The sequence below is a fragment of the Colobus angolensis genome, unplaced genomic scaffold (genome assembly GCF_000951035.1).
Source record: "Colobus angolensis palliatus isolate OR3802 unplaced genomic scaffold, Cang.pa_1.0 Scaffold569, whole genome shotgun sequence".
Classification (NCBI taxonomy): Eukaryota; Metazoa; Chordata; class Mammalia; order Primates; family Cercopithecidae; genus Colobus; species Colobus angolensis.
This window is the reverse complement of record NW_012119254.1, coordinates 1,156,625-1,176,762: the sequence shown is the minus strand read 5'-3', so window position 1 is coordinate 1,176,762 and position 20,138 is coordinate 1,156,625. Positions and strand designations below refer to the sequence as shown.

At 32.7% G+C, this 20,138-nt stretch overlaps 2 protein-coding genes across 4 annotated transcripts in view; one reads left to right on the top strand and one right to left on the bottom strand.

Annotated features, from left to right (window-relative positions):
* Positions 1 to 20,138, top strand: part of RUNDC3B (RUN domain containing 3B) — a 179,937-nt gene that overhangs the window by 64,359 nt on the left and 95,440 nt on the right. For 2 of the 3 annotated variants that reach the window (XM_011961769.1, XM_011961767.1), the window contains exon 3: positions 15,822 to 15,955. In XM_011961769.1, coding sequence (XP_011817159.1) covers positions 15,822 to 15,955 — 134 coding nt within the window. Of the gene's footprint in view, positions 1 to 9,297; positions 9,349 to 15,821; positions 15,956 to 20,138 lie in introns of all 3 variants that reach the window. The other variant, XM_011961766.1, reaches the window with a different exon arrangement.
* ABCB1 (ATP-binding cassette, sub-family B (MDR/TAP), member 1) overlaps positions 1 to 20,138 on the bottom strand; it is a 225,668-nt gene that overhangs the window by 197,326 nt on the left and 8,204 nt on the right. The window lies entirely within an intron of this gene.

The window sequence follows — 20,138 nt, the reverse complement described above, 5'->3', positions numbered from 1 at the left end:
AACATGGCACAAGTATACATATGTAACAAACCTGCACGTTATGCACATGTACCCTAGAACTTAAAGTATAATAATAAAAATAAATAAATAAATAAAAAAGAATAATAGTGCTAGTGTTAATCGAATACCTGTGTGCAGAAAAAAAGTGAACCTTGTTCCTTACCTCACATTTAGCTCAAAGTGGGTTATAGTTGTAAACACAAAATGTAAAAGTATAAAACTCTTAAAAATGTAGAATATCTTTGTTTAATTAGGCAAACAGATTTTATATATAACAACAAAAATACAATCCATAAAACAAACAAAAAAAAGGATAAAGTGGACCTCATCAAAATTAAAAGCTACTCCCTGAAAGACACTGTTAATGATAAGACAAGCCATAGACCTGGAAAAAATATTTGCAAATCACGTATTTAACAAAGGGATTGTATGCATAATATACAAAGAACTGCTATAAAACATTATTAATATGAAAACCAATGCAATTTTAAAATGTGCAAAGAGTTGAACAGATATTTCATCAAATAAGGTACACATATGGCAAGTAAACAAATGAAAAGATGTTCGGCATCATTAGTAATTAGGAAAACAAATTCAGACCATATTAGGTACCACTGCACACCTTTATCAAGCTCTTTTAGGGGTGAGGAGCAAATATGAACTCTTATACCTCGCTGGTGGGAGTGCAAAATGGTAGAACCTCTTTGGAAAACAGCTTGTCATTTTCTTATAATGTTAAATATACTTTTATATCTCAGTAGTCCCAAATCCCACACTTTTACTCAAGAGAAAGGAAAACATAAGTTCACACAAAAACCTGTTTATAGCAGCTTTATTCAAAACTGTCAAAAACTAGAAACAACCCAAATATCTTTCATGTGATGCATGGATAAACTATTGTATGTTCATACACTGGGAAAACTCAGTAATAAAAAGAAAAAAAATTTCCACACAAAACAACATGTATAAATGTCAGATACATTATGGCTAAATGAAAGAAGCAAAACTCCAAAGGTTACATATGATTCCATTTATATGGCGTTCTAGGAAAGACCAAACTGTAGTATCAGAGAATAGATAAGTGGTACTAGGGATTAAAGTTTGCAGGGTAGGGGTTGACTAGCATCATGATGAAGGAACTTCTTTGCATGATGAAACTGTTACGTGTTTTATAATCATGGTTACGTGACTCTATTTTTCAAAACTCATAGCAGCAGCACATTTACTATAAAGAATAAATGTATAACTCCCCCGAATTCTATTGCTTCCCATTAAAACATTTTAAAATGGGGAAGATCCCAATTTTTGATTATAATATATAAGATTCCAACTCCTTGATCCTCACTTACTTTAGAAAACTGGACAATGTCACAGAGCACAGTAAAAAGAAGTCCCAAGGAATACTCATTTACCATCACCCCTCCATATTTTTCTTGGCCAAATATTACTTCTACTTGTTCTCTGCTTTGGAAATGAATCATAACCTGAGTTCCCTGTTCTTTTTCTGAAACAGATGCCTTAAATTTGACACTTGATGTATACTTTCTGCTTTTTTTGGCTTCCCTCCACCCACAATTTTTTTTCTTACAATTTTTCTATTCTCTTTACTCATTCGTTCTCTTATTCAACAACAAATTTAGGCCCTGTGCTGGGAGCCCAGGATATGAGATTAATAAGGTATGCTTTCACATGAAACACAGTCTTGAAAGGTAGAAGAAGGACATATTAACAAATAATGGTGTGTATTAATGTCATCAAGTCATAATAGAAGTATATTAGCAAGCATGATGTAGTACAAAGGAGTAAATAATCTGTTTTTCTTGGATGGGTCAGGGAAGGCTTTACACGAGAAAGAGGCATAAAAGTACCTCAGATGAAAATTGCAATTCTTTAAAATGTCATCTGTGACTTTGATTTATGAACTATTAGCCCACATAGATTAAGAAAAATAGAAAAATAGAAATTTAGCAATAAAGTCATCAGAGACAGCGTAAACTTCAGCTTGGTGACATGAAGATGGGATGTATTCGTGATTTTTGTAAAGTTTATATGGAAAATAACTGATTAAAATGAAAAAGTTAGCCAGGTGCAGTGGCTCATGCCTGTAATCCCAGCACCTTGGGAGCCAAGGCGGGCAGATCACTTGAGCCCCAGGAGTTTGACACCCACCTGGGCAACATGGTGAAACCCTGCCTCTAGAAAAACAAACAAACAAAAAAAAACAAACAAAAAACAAGAATTAGCTGAGCATGGTGGTGTGCATCTGTAGGCCCAGCTACTTGGGAGGCTAAGGTGGGAGGATCACCTGAGCCCAAGGAGACCAAGGCTGCAGTGAGCCATGATTGTGCCAGTGCACTCCAACCTGGACAACAGAGTGAGACTCTATCTCCAAAAGAAAAAAAAAGAAAAAGAAAAGAAAAAGCTGAATATACCAGACAAGTATAGACTGTCAATTAGAAATGTAGCATTTATTAAAGAAAAAATGATTAAATATAAGACACTGTTAAATTGCCTATAATTTAGTCTGCTAATTATACTTATTTAACATTTGGCTTGCTGACATTCAGTTTAGATTTTATATTGATTCTTAGCATTTTTTCCAGTTATATTTGTGTACAACTAATTTTCCCCCCACAAGTTACTGTTCTCTACCCTTATCAGTCTTTTGATTTTTCTTAACTATATCAGGCACATTCTACCACAAGGCACCACTGCACTGGCTGTTTGCTGTGTAAGGAGCACACTTCATCCAGTGTCTGAATGGTTAACACCTCATCTGTTTGAAAACTACTCAATGAAGTTTAACCCTTCCACTATATTTTAAATGATAAATCACCTCCCCTCCTTTCAACCTCAAGCACTCCTGACCTCTTTCCCCTGAGTTACATTAAGTCTTAACTTCTAACATATTATGTTATGTACTTATTATGATTATTATTATCTTTCTTCACCTCCACTAAAATGTAAGCTTTACCGGGGCTGAGATCTTCATCTGTTTTGTTCATTGGTGTATCCCAAATCTCTAGAGCAGAGCCTACGATATGGCAGAAACTCAGTCATTATTTGTTGAAAAATTGATGTAAGATTAATATTTCCTATTTTTTTTCTGATAGGACTTGGATTTGGACTCTTAAAATGAGTTAGAACTCCTGTGACTTGACATTTTAGAATTTCTGTAATCCGATTGAACTGTTATGATACCTAAGCATTGCTCAGGAACTCTGGCTTGAACCTCAAAGCTCTTCCTGACTTAGATGATAAACAGTTACCTCCCCATGAGGCCGTCCTTTGAAGTACAGTGTAAACACTGTTAGAAACAATGGATAATGATAAACCTGTTCATTTGGCTTTTGAGTTTTCTTTGTTCATTTTTGAAGATTTTCCAACTTTTGTTTGAAAATCTTGGTTTGAACACAAAATGAGACTTAAATTGTTTCTGTAGTAACATATGAACACAATTCATTCAATAAAATCCCATATACTCAGGCCAAAACATGATACCAGAGATAAGAAATTGGCTCTTAAGGTCACCAGAGTTTGACTTTTAGACAATGGGAAAGGCCGCTCTGAGAAACACCAAGTTATGTACTTGGAAATTTAGGAAAGTTGAAGCAGATATTGTATCTCAGAAAATCATTGTATTCACGTAATTCTCGAAGCGTCCGGGGTTATGTATACCTTTTAAAATTTGATTTCATGCTTTAAATTGCATATAGAATAAAACTAAACTCTATATTAATGTTTTATAATAAACTTAAGATTTGGGAGAAAATAATAACTACATAGATGCTAAAAACAGAGAGCTACACATTTTATATAATGCAATATATACATATATACACATAATCTTGTTATTTTAATTTCTATTTATTTAGAAATGAAATTGAATATATTTTCATGTTTATTACTTTTTTTCATTTTCTTTTCATGACATTTTGCCTATTTATTTTGTGGAGAGAATTTTTAATTACCCTAGAATAGGAAAAAAACTATTATCATGTGGAAGTAATTTTTATATAAACCCATTTTGATCAGTAGTGACCTTTTTTCTCCATTGATATTACTCTTCATATGTGATTACTGTTGGTAGTTTGTTATTTTATACTTACGTTTCATTTGAGACTTTATGATTTCTGTTTTAAAACATATGAAATATTTTTCTTATCTTAGTTCTGTAATGTTTTATATTGGTTTGAATGTCTAAAATTTTATAACACAATTCTCATATACTTGGTTCTGTTTGAGTCATATTATTGTAGCACTCTTAATTACTGTGTTTGTTATAGGTATTTCTTGGTGAACAAAATCTTATGTATATGTATTTATTTATAAGGAAATATAGGCAAAATGATCTTTATATTTTATAACCAAACTAGAATTTTCAAGAAATCATTTTCATTCTCCAATTTAAATATTAACTTATTTACAGAATTAGAGATTTTTTAATGGTTCTAAACTTTGGTACACTGGGGAATTTTTCAGGTTTATTTTACATGAACGTCACTTTCAAAATCTCTTCAAATAAAATTATTCAAAATTTACATTTGGCTTCTGGGGAAGGGGGATTACCACAAAGAAATGATATTATGAAAAGACTTAAATAAATTCTACTGTTGATAAAATTATCTGATATATGTTTGAATGTCTTTTTTTTTAATAAGAGAGTTACAGAAATGTTTTAGTCTATAATGTAATCCAATTTCATTTCTTTAACAGAAATTGATGATCTCTGCTGGTAGTTCATGTTTATGTTTATTTATCTGTTTGTAGCCCTTTAAGTTTCTGTCAGAAGACTAACGGGACATTTCCAGTTTGACCTTGTGATTTTTGCAAATTGGCATAGAGCAATTTACAGTACTTGTAATGAGCAAGTCATACTTTATTTTTAATCATGGAAAATTGCTTTCTTATTAATTTTGCTACATAATTCAACAGTTTTGCTTACTTTATTGTGCTAATGTTGCTCATCTAAAGAAAGTAAATGTTTCTCATTTTATAGAACAAGGGAAAGATTGCACAATTTAGTGAACTTTATTCATTTTAGGAGGGTATCATAATAATAATCTCAGTTCCTACATCTTTCTGATATTCTAATTTCAATGAGTTGTCCTTTTCAAAATAATTTTATGGTATTGTTACCTCTTTTCCTTAAGGTGAACAATATCGCTGCACACTGCTTTGCTAGAAGTCTAATGATAAATTCCTATTCTGATGTATTATTTCTAATATATAGCCTAATTAAGAGTTGACTGAAGTATGTTAAAATTTTGAATGCCAAATATTTATGTGTGTTTGCATATACACTATATTTTTACTTTAAATCTCTGAATTTTTAAATAGCTCTCATAGATTTTTTTTTAATTTAAATTTTTTATAGAGACAGAGTCTCACTATATTGCCCAGTCTGATCTCAAACCCCTGAGTTCAAATGATCCTCCTGCTTCCACCTCCTAAAGGGTCAGGAATATAGGTGTAAGCCACTGAGCCTGGGGCTTAGATTTCTTGGTATAAGAACCTAAGATGACCCTATAGTACAGATATATTTGATATAATTTAAAATATTTTAATAAAAATTAAAATTTTATTATCCATAAATTCAAATGCTTTAATTTGATGAAGGGTATTTTCATTAATAGTTGTCACTGTTTAGTTGATTGCCATTGTTCTTGTGATCTATATTTTTATTTTATTAAAAATTTTCTACATTTTCTTTTCTTTAAAGTTATGACCTTTAAACTTCACAAGATTTGCACTTGATAAACTTCAAAAGATTTGCACAATTTTGGTACTCAGTATTTTAAAAATTATTAAATCAGTGAACAAATACTTTGTTTCTAAGATATTAATACCAACCACCTACCTGTAAATGGCATTTTAAAGCAGTATTTTTAAAGTTTAAGAAAACTTATATATAGTACTACATTTTAACTTCAGAACCTGTTAAAAGATGAAAAATGCTGTGTAAAAGATAGTCTCATTGCTAGCTGAATTACAGTACTATAGCACTTTTAACTGTTGCTTCACTGAAAAATTTTTCTCATATATAAATACAAAGTGGAAGATTTTAAGCAACTCGCCTTAACAATGTTAGTAATAGAATATGTTCTATATGATACTGCCAATTTATAGACAAGACTTGTGAAAGTCTGAATTAGTTTTGTTTTACAAATGGTAATCCATTTACAGACCATTTTATCTAGGAGTCTTTTCCATAATCCATCTTGGTGCATTTATATAAAGATATCTACCTGCAACTTTTTTAGAAAAAAATATATGTGCAGAGAGAGAGAAAAAAATAGAATAGATATAGCAAAAGCTAAAGGCTTACTTTTTCTTAAGTGTTAAAATTCATTGATTATATCAATCACGATAGTGATTCAATGATCAAAGAAATGGAAATGAATGGAAAACAAAGTTGGAGCAAAATATAGAAGAGTAAATATCATATTCATGAATTACAAACATATTCAGTTTTATCATCAAGGCAAATTTATTTGTTTAAAACAGTGGCCAATAGTCTTTTCTGTGTGAGGGCTAATTTCAGTATTAATAAAATTATGAATCAATTATTTGATACTGAAAATTACATACTTTTTGGGTCAGTAAATGCTGTCTGTCTTCAGTATTCAGTATAGAAGCATTCTTCTGTTGCATATCCATCTCTGAGCTGATTCTGCCTTTGCCTGAAATTTCAGAAACTTACTCTTGAAATAACTATATGGTATAATTATACTGTTGTATTTGAATGAATTTTGTTCTTGAGCAAAACGCTTTCTGAACCTGATTTATTTGGTCTTGTCCCAACTATTTTTCCAAGCTACATAATGGTAAATACTGTTTCACTTTCTTTTAACATTATATATTTTATAACAAAAGGTTCTGTTTCCATCTCAAATAAGAACCCTTCTACAAACAAGCCTTGGGCCACTTTGAAATAATGTGAGCTTTGTCATACACCTATTTTTTTTAAAGAGCAGCGCTTCTACTTGCTAAGGATTTACATTTTATATAAAAAATATTTCTATTCCTTCCCATTACATATTTCACTACCTCATTTTTTTCCCCCTTCCTTCTGGGATTGTCAGTGAGAACTCTAACCAACCAGGAAAACCAACTGACTAATTATCCTCCATCAGTCAAGTCCTGCCTATCTCCTATCTCCTAAGGAGTAGGTCAGCTTGAAGCTACAGAGAACACTGATTGCTGGGTCTTGGCAGCTTTGTCTCTGGGCCTGCCTTTTCTCATCTGTAAAATGACAGCTGTTGAAATTTGAGTACAGATAGCTTGGAATATAGTGGATTGTTTGGTCCAGATATTTCTGGTTGCTTTTAACTTGTCTAGAATGGCTTAATTGTATTAAATTGTAATTAAGGCAATTAAATCCTACAAATAAGTGAAAAATTTAAGAAAATTTTCCCATGGTCTTTCACAGCCAAAATGAAAATCAGGACACAGAGGCTAGCCTACTAACAGCTTTTAAAAAACATAACAAACATAATCTAGGCCAGGCATCGTGGCTCACAACTGTAATCCCAATGCTTTGGGAGACCAAGGCAGGATAATCCATTGGGCCCAGGAGTTCGAGACCAGTCTGGGCAACGTAGCAAGATCTGGTCTCTAAAAAAAAAAAAAAAAAAAAAAAAAAAAAAAAAAAAAAACGTAAAAACATTAGCTAAGCCTGGTGACATGTGCCTGTAGCCTTAGCTACTCACAAGACTAAGGCAGGAGGATCACTTGAGCCCAAGAATTTGAGGTTGCAGTGAGCTATGAATGCATCACTGAGCTCCAGCCAGGGTGACAAAGTGAGACCCTGTCTCTTAAAAATCAAACACACACAAAAACCCTATAAATTGAGTTTCATGATATTTTCAGTAATTGTTTTTCACAGTATATGAGGGATTGGTTAATAAATGCCATAAATCTGGTCATGATATGCTTATTTGGTACATTTTTTGTAGTAAAATTTCTTTAAGTCAGATTTTCATGGAAATTGTTTTTACTTTGATAAGTTTTTAGATCTATAAATCACAAATAATATAGAGAACTTTTAGAGAACTTTGTTTTAGGACAGAGATAGTAAATATGGTTTAAACATTACGAATTGATGTTATTTGCAGTGAAAAGCATTCTATTCTGATATACATTTCAATGTTGAGCAATTTTATTTTTGTTGTAGTTATAGCAAAAACATTATGTTCTAATATAAGCTTTAACTAGTGTACCAAGTTAAAGATCATTTAGGGTATGTTTTTCCAAATTTAATATTTGTTTAAAAGTTATGGAAGTAAGAGAATAGAGTGAATGGTAGATGCGTAGATGTGGCACAACTGTATGTATCTCCTTCCTTTCATTTTTCACGTCACATTACTAGCTGTATGTGTTTGTCTTGTATTGGTTTTATAAAGGATCTAAGTGTTTGGAAAGGTGTGGGACTATTTGCTATTGGAGATTTCAGTGTTTGACTATGAGAGAAGGAAATGTTATTTTTTGGGAATGTTATTTTTTGGATATGTTATTTCAGAAATTTGGCTTTGGAGTTTTCCCATATTATTATACTAGCAATTTCCAAAAAATACAGCAAAAATTTCTAGTACTTTTCCAGTTGGTGATTTGTTAAACAAGAATTGGAAGCTGTAACAAATAAAACAGTGTTTTTGATAGAGTAGGCATTTAGTCAACGTTGGTTAAACTGACCAATATTTTATATAATATCTAAGTGCTGCTCTCATACAGGGAAGAAAACATAAAAGTTTTAACAATTCTTAGGCAAAAAAAAGAATGGCTACATTTCAAAATGTATTTGTTTATAACTTTTAGAAAAGTTAACATTAAAAAATGTGTATTTATTTTTAAAGTTGGAAATTTTCTGAGCCATATTGTCCCAAAGTGAGTGATTTTTTTCCTAACCAATCTTATAAGTTCTGAGGTGCATAGCCAGCAAGTTCAGTCAAGCCGTTGCTCATCTTTGAGGTCTATTATACTGATCAGTTTATTATATCTGAGAAAGAATGATAGAGGTAAAAGTAAACAGGGAACAATTTCTGCTCACGTATTTCTATGACTTACCGACACCTTAGCCTCTCCAATACAGTAATCTACAAGGAACTAGCTTCGTTTAGGTGCCAAGTGTAACTCATATTTATTTTAACAGAGTTCATTTATTTAGTAGGTAAAAGTAGTGGTTACTGCTTCAAAATTATATGTAGCCATCTTAGTTGGGCTATTCAGTTTGGAATTGTAAACATGATGGCAGGTTTCTTAAATATCTGTGTGTTGTTGTTGTTATTTTTTTTAAAGAGATTTCCCAAAGTTGCAGATGGCTGGCTCATCTCCAAATACCTCTTCAAGGTACTCTATGCTGGTGATGTCTCCCGCCACTGAGCTGCACGGGAGCATGGAATTGACTTTCGGGGGAGGGCTGTATCAGTTAAGTGATCTTTTTTAGTACATTGCATGGGTTTTGTGAAGCTTTCTTTTTTGTGTGTTTTTGTTTTTTTAAATCCAGAGGGCACAAGTAGGCTTATGCTAAATTTTAAAATTAAAATCTTATAAATCCACACATTATAATAACCTATTTACTTTTTAAGTGCTGTATAATAATAAATATTACATGTGTAGTAGAAGCTAAGGGAAGCTGTATGAATATTCCAGTCTCAGTAAAACATAGATGTGGCCCTGTAAACAATAACTGCTTTTTCATTCTTGAACCATTAGTGGGAATGTATTTCTTAGTTTCCTTTCTCCCAGGTAGAATGCATACCTTTACTTACTTATTCAAAACTTTTTTTAATTGAGTTTCTTCTATATGCAAAACACTGCTGGACCTCTGTACTTATGATCTAGCTTTCTATATTTTTTGCTTGGAAAAGCAATATAGTCATTATTTTTAAATAGTAGAACAAAGGAGAAAAAGTAAAAAACAAATGTCATTTCCTTAATTTTCATTCCCACAATTAATCCTTTCAAGCAATTCTGTTTTATGTTCTGTACCTATAGTCTTAATCACTACTGACACACATTATACTTGATTTCTTCAGGGGTACACATTTATGTGTAGCTCTCTGTGTGGACTTGAGCCATCATGTACGATTTCATTCCACCTGTACTTTAAGCCTTATGTTAATAATGCTGGTGGAAGGAAAAAAACAAAACGTTTGTTCTCCATTTCAGAGAGAGTAAAATTACTGGGATAAAAAAGTCTATTAAATTGATTCAATATTCAGATTTTTGCTGAACCTGGTCATCTTAATCTTTTTGTTTTGGAAAATTAAGAGTTGACTAATTGTTATGGTAGAGACACATACTTTAGATTTTTGTATATGTTTGCGATAAATTCCTTACTAGTGAGCTAGACATTACATTGTCAATACCAAAGGAAAATAGTTACATTTTGTAGATGAGTAACTGATTCATAGTGCCTAAATGATACACTTGAAGTGTCCTGTAAGTAACATGTAGAACTAGCAATGTAAGCACAATTCAGTATCTAATGTAGATTCTGACTGCCTCAGATTCAATTTAAAGTGTAACTAATTATTTTTAAGTATTTATAATTGTTCTATTTTTTAGAGCATTAATTGAGATTTTAGTTAGAAAATGGATCAGTGTCATAATTTTACCTTCAAAGCTGGATGTTCTAATAAATATAAACCTCAACTAATAATAGTACTTTTTTAAAGGAAAAATTTCTGACCTTTTACAGAAATGGAAATTTTCTCTGTTTGGTAAAATAGTGGATAATATTAAACTGGCTTTTATAAATTAGCAGTAAGAAACTTGGGATTGCTGCTACAAAGTTTAAAGTGAGAAGTCCACAAGTTTTTAAAAGGAACCAATTTTCTTTAAATATCTGAAAGCTTTTTCAGTGACATCAGGGTGGTTTATTAAAATGTGGTAGGACTATCTTGTCTTTTGTTGATTGTCTAGATGAATAGCAGCTCAAAGGTAATAGTCTTTAATATTGTCAAGTAGGTGATATATTTTAACTCTAACAGAACTTTCATTTGTGAAATCAGTTTTTCATTCACTGTTTACATAGCTAAGCACTATTACTAAAGGTGGTGAAATAAGTCACTTAAGAGATTCATTTATATTTTTATTATATTGTGAAAAGATGATGTGTCAGCTACTGCTTAGTAGAGAACCACTTTAGAAAATTTAATTTCTGTTCTTAGAAGGTCTTATTCTGGCCATAAAAAAAGACACAAGCAGAACACAGACATATTGCAGAGTGTAAATGGATAACTCACTTAAAGAGTATAGAAGAGTAATTTTAGAGTAACATTGGACCCTAGAGATGACAGGCAATTTTTTGGTCCTGAAGATGAGGCAATTTAGTTGGAAAGATAATCACATAGCTGGTCAGTAACAGATTGTTTTTTAGTCTAGCAAACTTTTCACCATTTGTTTCTATGCCTAAAGATGAATAGAATTGGATTGATGGGATGGGAATACATTTTAAAAAGCTTGTTTAACTTTTTCATTGGTAAAATGTTAACTTCCAAGAACACTTATCATTGAAAGCATGTTGTATACCTATATTCATTGAGAACTTTAAAGAGAATTCTGTTATTGACAGCATATCTCATCTTTGGAATAACATTTCTTCAAGATATAGAGTAGTCAGTTTCTTGCTATATGATTGTCTTTTGTGATTATTTTTGAAGGAAGTCAAAGTATTTGGGGAGTGGTATTACTTCAATATTTATTTTTAAAGGCATGAGTAGCTTATAACTTTGTTTTTTAATTTTCCTGTTAAATACAGGTTATAGACTTTTACTAGCAGTTAATCTGTATTTACATAAAAGTGATGTTCAAGTAATATCACAGATAACTCATTGAACACATCTGTTATATTGAACGAAATTAAACCTTTTCTGTAGCTGCAGAAATTATTTAATTATTTAGGTGAAATCCTAGGATATACAGAAAATTTACATGAAAGCTTGTTTGGAGGTTCTAGCAAGATAATTTACCTTCTCTTGAGGAATATCTTTCTGAATGTGAAAAATTCAGTGTCTTGAGTTAAGAGCTGCACTTTGGAAATGATGCACATGGAAAAGGAAGGATACCAGAATCAAGCCAAGTCATCCTCACGTCTAATTTGTAGAGCAAATAAACGTGTTATGAAGATCTTGCCAGTTGATTTATGGCCCTGCAAGTCGTGATGATATGCCATCCTGTCAATTGCTTAGTTTCTCAGTTTGTAATCTGGGAAATCTTTTCATTATCTTTTGGGTAAAAGTCCTTGTAGATAGTGTGCCCTACCTATAGCAGGAGTTCCAAGGATTTTGTGCCCACTCCTTCTCTGCTTAACCTAACTCTAGTTTTCTAGTTTTTCTGTCTCTGTTTTCTCTCCTCCAAAACAGGGCTTTTTTTATACTCTTTGGTTTTCAACAGCTCTACTTCGAAACATCCTACAAATTATTTTCTTCAGCCATCTGAAACTAAAGAGAAGGCTTAAAATAACATTACAGAAAAGCAAACCATGCCCTATGCCAAAGTCCTGGACCCTTGTACATTTCCTTAAAAAGGAAAGTCTTCTTGTTCATGGGCAACCTATGCTTTATCTTTCCCCGTGGTTACCTATCTGGATTACCACTATAGGTGGCTGCCATTGGCTAATAAAATGTATTTTCCCTTGCCTATTTCTCTGACTTCTCTTTCCCATAGTGTCTTTTTAGGGAGACTTAAACTCGCCACAGAAACTTGGTGATACTCTTTCCTTAATATTCTTTCCAGTGTGTAGTACTTCATTTCTTGAAGAAAGTCTGGCAGCTGTAGCTCTCATTTTGAAATTATAGAATGATCCCAAATAATAGAAGGCAAGGAAAATGAGTTGAAGTTAGAAACATTTGAGGCAGTAACTTTACAATGGTTGATCTTGGGAGTAAAGTTGGATTAGGGAGTAAATGTGGAAGATTTCTCTAGATTCCAAAGCAAGTAATGTGAAGAATTTAACTTTGCATCTCATTCCTACTTCATTTCGTGATGCAAGGAGAGCTTGGTCCCTGTAACTACTTGTGTGATTACAGTAATAACAATAGTAATAATTAACACTTATTTTGAATTTAGTATGCACTAGACTCTTTGCTACTTGCTGCACATACATGGTCTCATCTAATCCTTACAACAGTACTATCCAGTAGGTACTCATTATTTTCAATTTACAGAAGAGGCCCAGACTCATAGAGTGAACCTAAGTCATTTTTTCAAGATCCTGTAGCTAGAAAGTGATCTAGTTCAGGTCCACCTGACTCAAAGCCCATGTTCTTAACCACCAGTCACCCTGCTTCCCCTCCAAATGGCTAACAAATTGATGACATGAAAAGTGCCCTAGAGACAAACTATACTGAGGTATTATACCGGGAAATTTTTAGTTAAAAGAAGAAAGGGAGCAGAAGAAAGTGATGGAGAGAGATTAAGAGGGAGAAATCTGTAGATTTCTATTTGTAAGTAGCAAAATTTTATTTTATTAATTAATTTATTTATTTATTTATTTATTTTGAGATGGAGTCTCGCTCTGTCACTCAGGCTGGGGTGCAGTGGCGCGATCTCAGCTCACTGCAAGTTCCACCTCCTAGGTTCACGCCATTCTCCTGCCTCAGCCTCCCGAGTAGCTGGGACTACAGGTGCCCGCCACCACACCTGGCTAATTTTTTTGTATTTTTAGTAGAGAGGGGGTTTCACCATGTTAGCCAGGATGGTCTTGATATCCTGACCTCGTGGTCCACCAGCCTCGGCCTCTCAAAGTGCTGGGATTACAGGCGTGAGCCACCGCGACCGGCCACAATATTTTATTTTTAAAGAGGCATTGAATTATATGGTTACTTGAATAAAGATTGATAGATGCATTTGTTTTTATTTATATAAAGAAAAATATATTTGTGCAAAATATTTGATGTTTGTAATCATGCAAACACTAGCAGACTGTTATCAAAACTATTGCTATAAAAAGATACTAGTTGGATTTTTTTAAATTAATTTTTTGTGTTCTTTGCAATTAAGATTATCTGTGTCGTGCTGATTTATCAACTTAATTTTTCAACAAATATTTATTGAGTGCCTACTGTGAGCCAAGCAAGCACTGTGTCAAGTGTTAGAGATTGATCTAAAATAAGAAAAAATTCCTGTCTTAGTGATCTTACTGCCTAGTATGTGAAATAATCAAGTAAAGAAATAATCTTGAGGAGAAGTAAGCACAGGGTGCTGTGCCAACAGAGGGACTGGCTGTTGGGATCATGCATGGGTTTCTGGAAGAGGAGGCCTTTAAAACGCCCTGAATAATGAATAGAAGTTACCTATCATGACTTGTAGGATTTCTGTTGGTTAATTAATAATAAGTACATCACTAGAAATACTAGAGGGAGATTTTAAAAAATTCAAATGGCTACGTCTTCCCCTAAAGATTTTGATTATTCAGTTTGTGGGGAGGCTAGACATGAGTATTTTTTAAAAGTAGTCCAGTTATACTAATGTTCTACCATGGTTTGGAACCACTCAGATATTATCTCAGACATTGGTCCTAAAATGGTGCTTTCTGACAAGAACACTTCTTGATGTTGCTGCAGAGAAGTAATTACTGAGGAAGGGAGGATTTAAAATACATTATTAATTCATGATGATAAAAGCACTTATTTCAAAATATAAAAGCAAATCTTTCTACATGAAGATTAAACAACTTTCCTAGGGAAGACTAGTCATTCTAGACAACTAAAGAAAGTATTAAGATGTCTCTCATGTTCCACTTAAAAATACTGAGTGTAGAAAATGTTTCCTGTGAAACTAATATTCGGAGTCCTGCATAGAATTTTTTTTGACAGAATCCTGCTCTGTCGCCCAGGCTGGAGTGCAGTGACTCAATCTCAGCTCATTATAACCTCCACCTCTCGAGGGGTTCAAGTGATCCTCCTGCCTCAGCCTCTCTCAAGTAGCTGGGATTACGGGCACGCACCACCACGCCCAGCTCATTTTTGTATTTTTAGTAGAGATGGGGTTTTACCAGGTTGGCCAGGCTGGCTTCGAACTCCTAGCCTCAGGTGATCCACCCACTTTGGCTTTCCAAAGTGCTGGGATTACAGGCGTGAGTCACCATGCCTAACCTACATAGAAATATTAATACTAATATAACCTATGCACAATAGAACATTTAGTCATGAATGGATACATAGTTAGCCAAATCTGAAAGGTTACAAGTTTTTCATGAGTTTTTAACTGGAAGAGAGCAAACAAATGACAGTTAAAGGGGAGCTTTATAGATGAGAATGGTTGGGTAGGTGGTTATGCATTATTAGTGAATATAGGATGCTAATTGATTTTATTTATTTATAAAGCAAACCACACATTGTATACCCTTTTTGAAGTATCCTTATGAAGAGGAGAAAAGAATTATGGTGGTGGGTTTTTTTTTCTGTTTTTCTAAGTAGAGAAAGGTTTAGAATTCAACTGGTGACATTTATTAATGCTTAACTAGAAGTGCAGGAAGGTTTCCTGTGTGCTTTTTAAATGACTGTATTAGATAATAGGATGTTAAATGGCAGGATATTTCTAGTGTCTAGTCCCTTTCATTTAGTTTGGTTTTATTGTTGACAAACTGTGATCCAGACTCATTAAGTAAATTAAGTAAATTTTCCAAAGTAACACCACTAGTTAAAGATAGAATAGGATTAGATTTGAGGCTTTTCAACACTTAGATTGGTGGTGCCCTTGCCATTATAGCCCACTATATTACCTTTATTTTTCAGAATTTTATTGTTCTTGCATCTTCAAGTCTAGTTTTATTTTACTTTTTAAAATTTTGCATCATAATTTGTCTCCTGAAGGTCAAGTAACGTGGTTTGGTTATGAAAGTCCTCGTAGTTTCTGGGATTATATCAGAGTGGCTTGCCGGAAGGTTTCACAGAATTGTATCTGCAGCATTGAAAATATGGAAAATGTCAGTTCTTCTAGAGCTAAGGTAAGACATTAGTCAGAGGCTCATTTCTATTTTTTTTTTCATTGCATGTATTTGGAATAGCAGGAAGGTGTGAAGCTACTTATTATGAATTTCCTTTTCTTAAGAAGCATAATAAAATACTTCCTGTTCTGCGATGTTTCTACATTTCTTGAATTGTCTAAACTAGTGGCTCTCAAATAATGTTCAGCAGAACCCTGAAGATGTCCAAGACCCCTTCTTTAATGAGTACATAATGACAAAAGTATTTTATATAATATCAACATGTTATTTGCCTTTTCCCTTTTCATTGTGTTGACATTTGCACTGCCAATACAGACATAATGGTGGATAAAACTGTTGGAACCTTAGCACGAATTAATGCAGTGACATCAAACTGTGCAAGCAGTCTTGAGTTCTTCCCCACCATGCAGTCAGTATTTTCTTTTAAAGATGGTTTCAACTTAAGAATGACCATGATGGAAACATTAATTCTTATTAAATCTCAACTTTGAGGATTTGTCTTTTTAATATCCTGAGTAATAAAATGGGAAGTATGCATAAAGCATTTCTGCAACGTACTGAAATATGATGGTTGCTTCAAGAATAACACTTGTACAATTCTTTGAACTGTGAGCTGAACTAGATATTTTTTAATGTAATATGATTTTACTGAAAAGAAAAACTTATAAACTGCAATTTTTTGGACTTAGGCATTTGGCAGATATTTTCTCAAAAAAAAAAAAAGAAGAAGAAAGAAGTGAGCCTATTACTTCAAGGAAACAGCTGACAGTATTTGTTGCCAATGGTGAAATTAAAGCTTTTAAGTAAAAACTAGAATTTTCGAAACTTATATTCACTATCTTAACCTTCATAGCTTCCCAATTTAGAAAAGCTTTTATAAAACATTGATGTTGATATCAACAAATTTATTTTTAAATTATTTAATAAATTGTGTCAACATTGGATAGAACTGCATAACTTGTATTTTCCGAATGATCAATTCATGGAATTACAAAATCATGTATGGGTAAAAAGATCAATTCAAAGTGCAAGGTAGGTCAGTAGATTTAATTTACTAGTATGAAAAATTCATTAATATGATTACAGAAATTTATCACTTAGTGAGTTTTGATCTAGAACAAAAGATAATATCTACACTTATCTGAAAAGACTATTAAAAGCTTCCCTTTCCAACCATATATCTGTGTGAAGCTAGATTTCTTAATATACTTCAACCAAAACAACACATTGTAACAGATGGAATGCAGAAGCAGATATCTAATTCTCTTGTATTATGCCAGACACTAAAGAGATTAGGAAAAAAATGTAAAACAGAGATACTTTTCTCACTAATATTTTTGCTTAGGAAAAATAGTTATTTTTCATAAAAATATGTTATTTATGTTAACATGTAATGGGTTTATTGTTATATTTTGTTTTGTTTTATATTTTATTTATTTTATTTTATTTTATTTTATTTTATATTTTATTTTATTATATTTATTTTATTTTATTTTATATTTTATTTATTTTATTTTATTTTATTTTATTTTATATTTTATTTATTTTATTTTATTTTATTTTAGAGACAAGGTCTTGCTCTGTTGCCTGTGTTGGAGTGCAGTGGTACTATCACAGCTCACTGCAGGCTAGAACTCCTAGGCTCAAGTGATCCTCCGACCTCAGCTTCCTGAGTAGCTGGGACTACAGGTGCATGCCACCATGCCTGGCAAATTTTTAAAATTCTTTCTAGAGATAATGTCTTTCTTTGTTGCCCAGGCTGGTCTAGAACTCCTGGCTTTGAGCTATCTTTCTGCTGCAGCCTACCGAAGTGCTGGATTACAGGCGTGGGTCACCATGACTGACTTGTTATTTTTGAATTACCTAATATTTAAGTTTCCAGTTTTGACTTGTGATACAGTAAATTTGGTAGATATAGCCTACATAAAACTTCTTTGGGGTCCTCAGTAATTTTTAGGATTGTAAAATGTCTCAACTATTAAGTCAAACAAATTGAACATCCCAAAACTGAAAATGTGAAATCTGAAATGATCTCAAAACTAAAACTTTTTGAACACCACCATGATGTTCAAAGAAAATGCTAGATGGAGCATTTAATGCAAATATTCCAAAATCAAAAAATTCTCAGAATCTGAAATACTCTTGTCCCAAGCATTTTTGAAAAAGAATACTTAACCTGTATCAGCTTTTTGTATTTATTTTTATTGAATTATCAGAGTAGCTTTACTATTTTGACATTTATAAATTACAGAATGAAAGATTAAGTAGAAGATAAAGATTGAAAATTGGTATTTACAGTTTTGAGATGAAGACATCATTCATTGTTTCACAATTATAGAATTATAAATTATATATCTATGTAATAAGCTAAAGTATAACAATTATCTTTCCAAAGTATAGTTTCCAAGTTTTTTGTTCTTGCATCCTTTTTTATTTAGGATTTTTTTTTCTTTTGGAAAATTTTTGTTCAGCAAAATTGATGAAGATATGTTCGAATTAAATATTTTGTAAGCACGAACTGAGTATATGTTTTAAAAACCAAAATCTATAATGTTTAAATGTAGTGACATAATTAGAAACACAGGTAAAACATTTTTAGCTCCTTAATATGAAAGTATATTTTTGGATACAGTTAATAGCTATGATTTTTGTCACCTTTTTGAGACTATAACTATAAAGTTCACTTGCTAAAGCCACTGCTCCTTCCTGCCAGTCTTCAACCAAGGGGTTGTAGCAACAAGGAACTTCCTGCTTCAATATCTTTCAACTCTCTCAGGCTGGATCAGTTTTCTTCTCTGTCTCCCATGTTTTTAAACCAGTACATTTCTTCATTTGTAAAATAATTATAGTTAGATTTTCTTTTTTTAATTAAATTTTTCCTTCAGATATTTAAATCCAATTTTTATTACATATTTACAGATGTGTTTTTTGTCCGAACTATTGTCCTTTGATGTGTTTTCTCAAACTACTGAATTTTTAATTCATTTATTTACTTTTTAATTTTTGAACTACAGATTTTTAAAATATGCAATGTGAATTCCCCTTTGCATCTTAGTTGAGTTTTATCAGTTTTCCTTTTTTTTTGAGACAGAGTCTAGCTCTGTCTCTCAGGCTGGAGTGCAGTGGCACGATCTCAACTCACTGCAACCTCCACCTCTCAGGCTCAAGCAATTCTCTTGCCTCAACCTCCCAAGTAGCTGGGACTACAGGTGTGTGCCACCACACGTGGCTAATTTTTGTAATTTTGGTAGAGATGGGGTTTCACCATATTGGCCAGGCTGATCTCAAACTCCAGAGTTCAAGTAATCTGCCCACCTCGGCCTCGCAAAGTGCTGGGATTATAGGCGTGAGCCACAGCACCCAGTCTCAGTTTTCCTTTATGTTTTCTTTATGACTTAAGAATTGTATCTAGATTTCTTTTTGCTAAGGTTTAGGCTAAGGTTAAACATTAGCTGTAATTTGAATAAATCAAATCTATAAGAAGTATTCTAGATGTTACATAAACGTTCTCATTTTCAAATCAAAAGTAGGAGAGAGGAACATAACAGTATATTCTAAACCCTTTCAATAGAGGGGAAGATATATTTATAAAACTAGCATATCCCAAAATACAAAAAGTAATTAAGAATTTAACAAATATTAGAAATGTAGCATTTGGACCTGGGTAGAAGAAAGAAACCCAAACCCTAGCCGACCAACTCTCTTAACAAGGCTCTTGGAACTAATTCCTGCACAGCAAAATGTTATCCAGCAGAGAGTTAATATTTATTCTGTGAAGTATTGGTATTGAGTATCAAAACACCATAGAACAATCATGTTCCAAATCCTGCATTTATATCTTTGTTTTGCTCAGGCCTCAAACAGATTCCATTTAGTGGGGAAAGAGAATTCTTTGAGTTGCCTGGTTATGCTGGGAAGAGTCTGTGGAGGAAGATTACTTTTGTCTTTATTAATTGCAATGAAAAGAGCAGTTTATTTACTCAGTAAGTCACATCTGTCACGTACCTGGATTGAAGGATTAAACAGATGCCTCAGATGGCAGGTTTATTGAGGCTTAGAGCTGCAATCTTGAATGACTACTAGCATAGTGTCATTTTACCTTGACACATGTGAAAAGATATTTCAGAACTGAAACACAGCTAAATTTGCCTGGTGAACAGTATACAGCTCAGTACACTTGTAT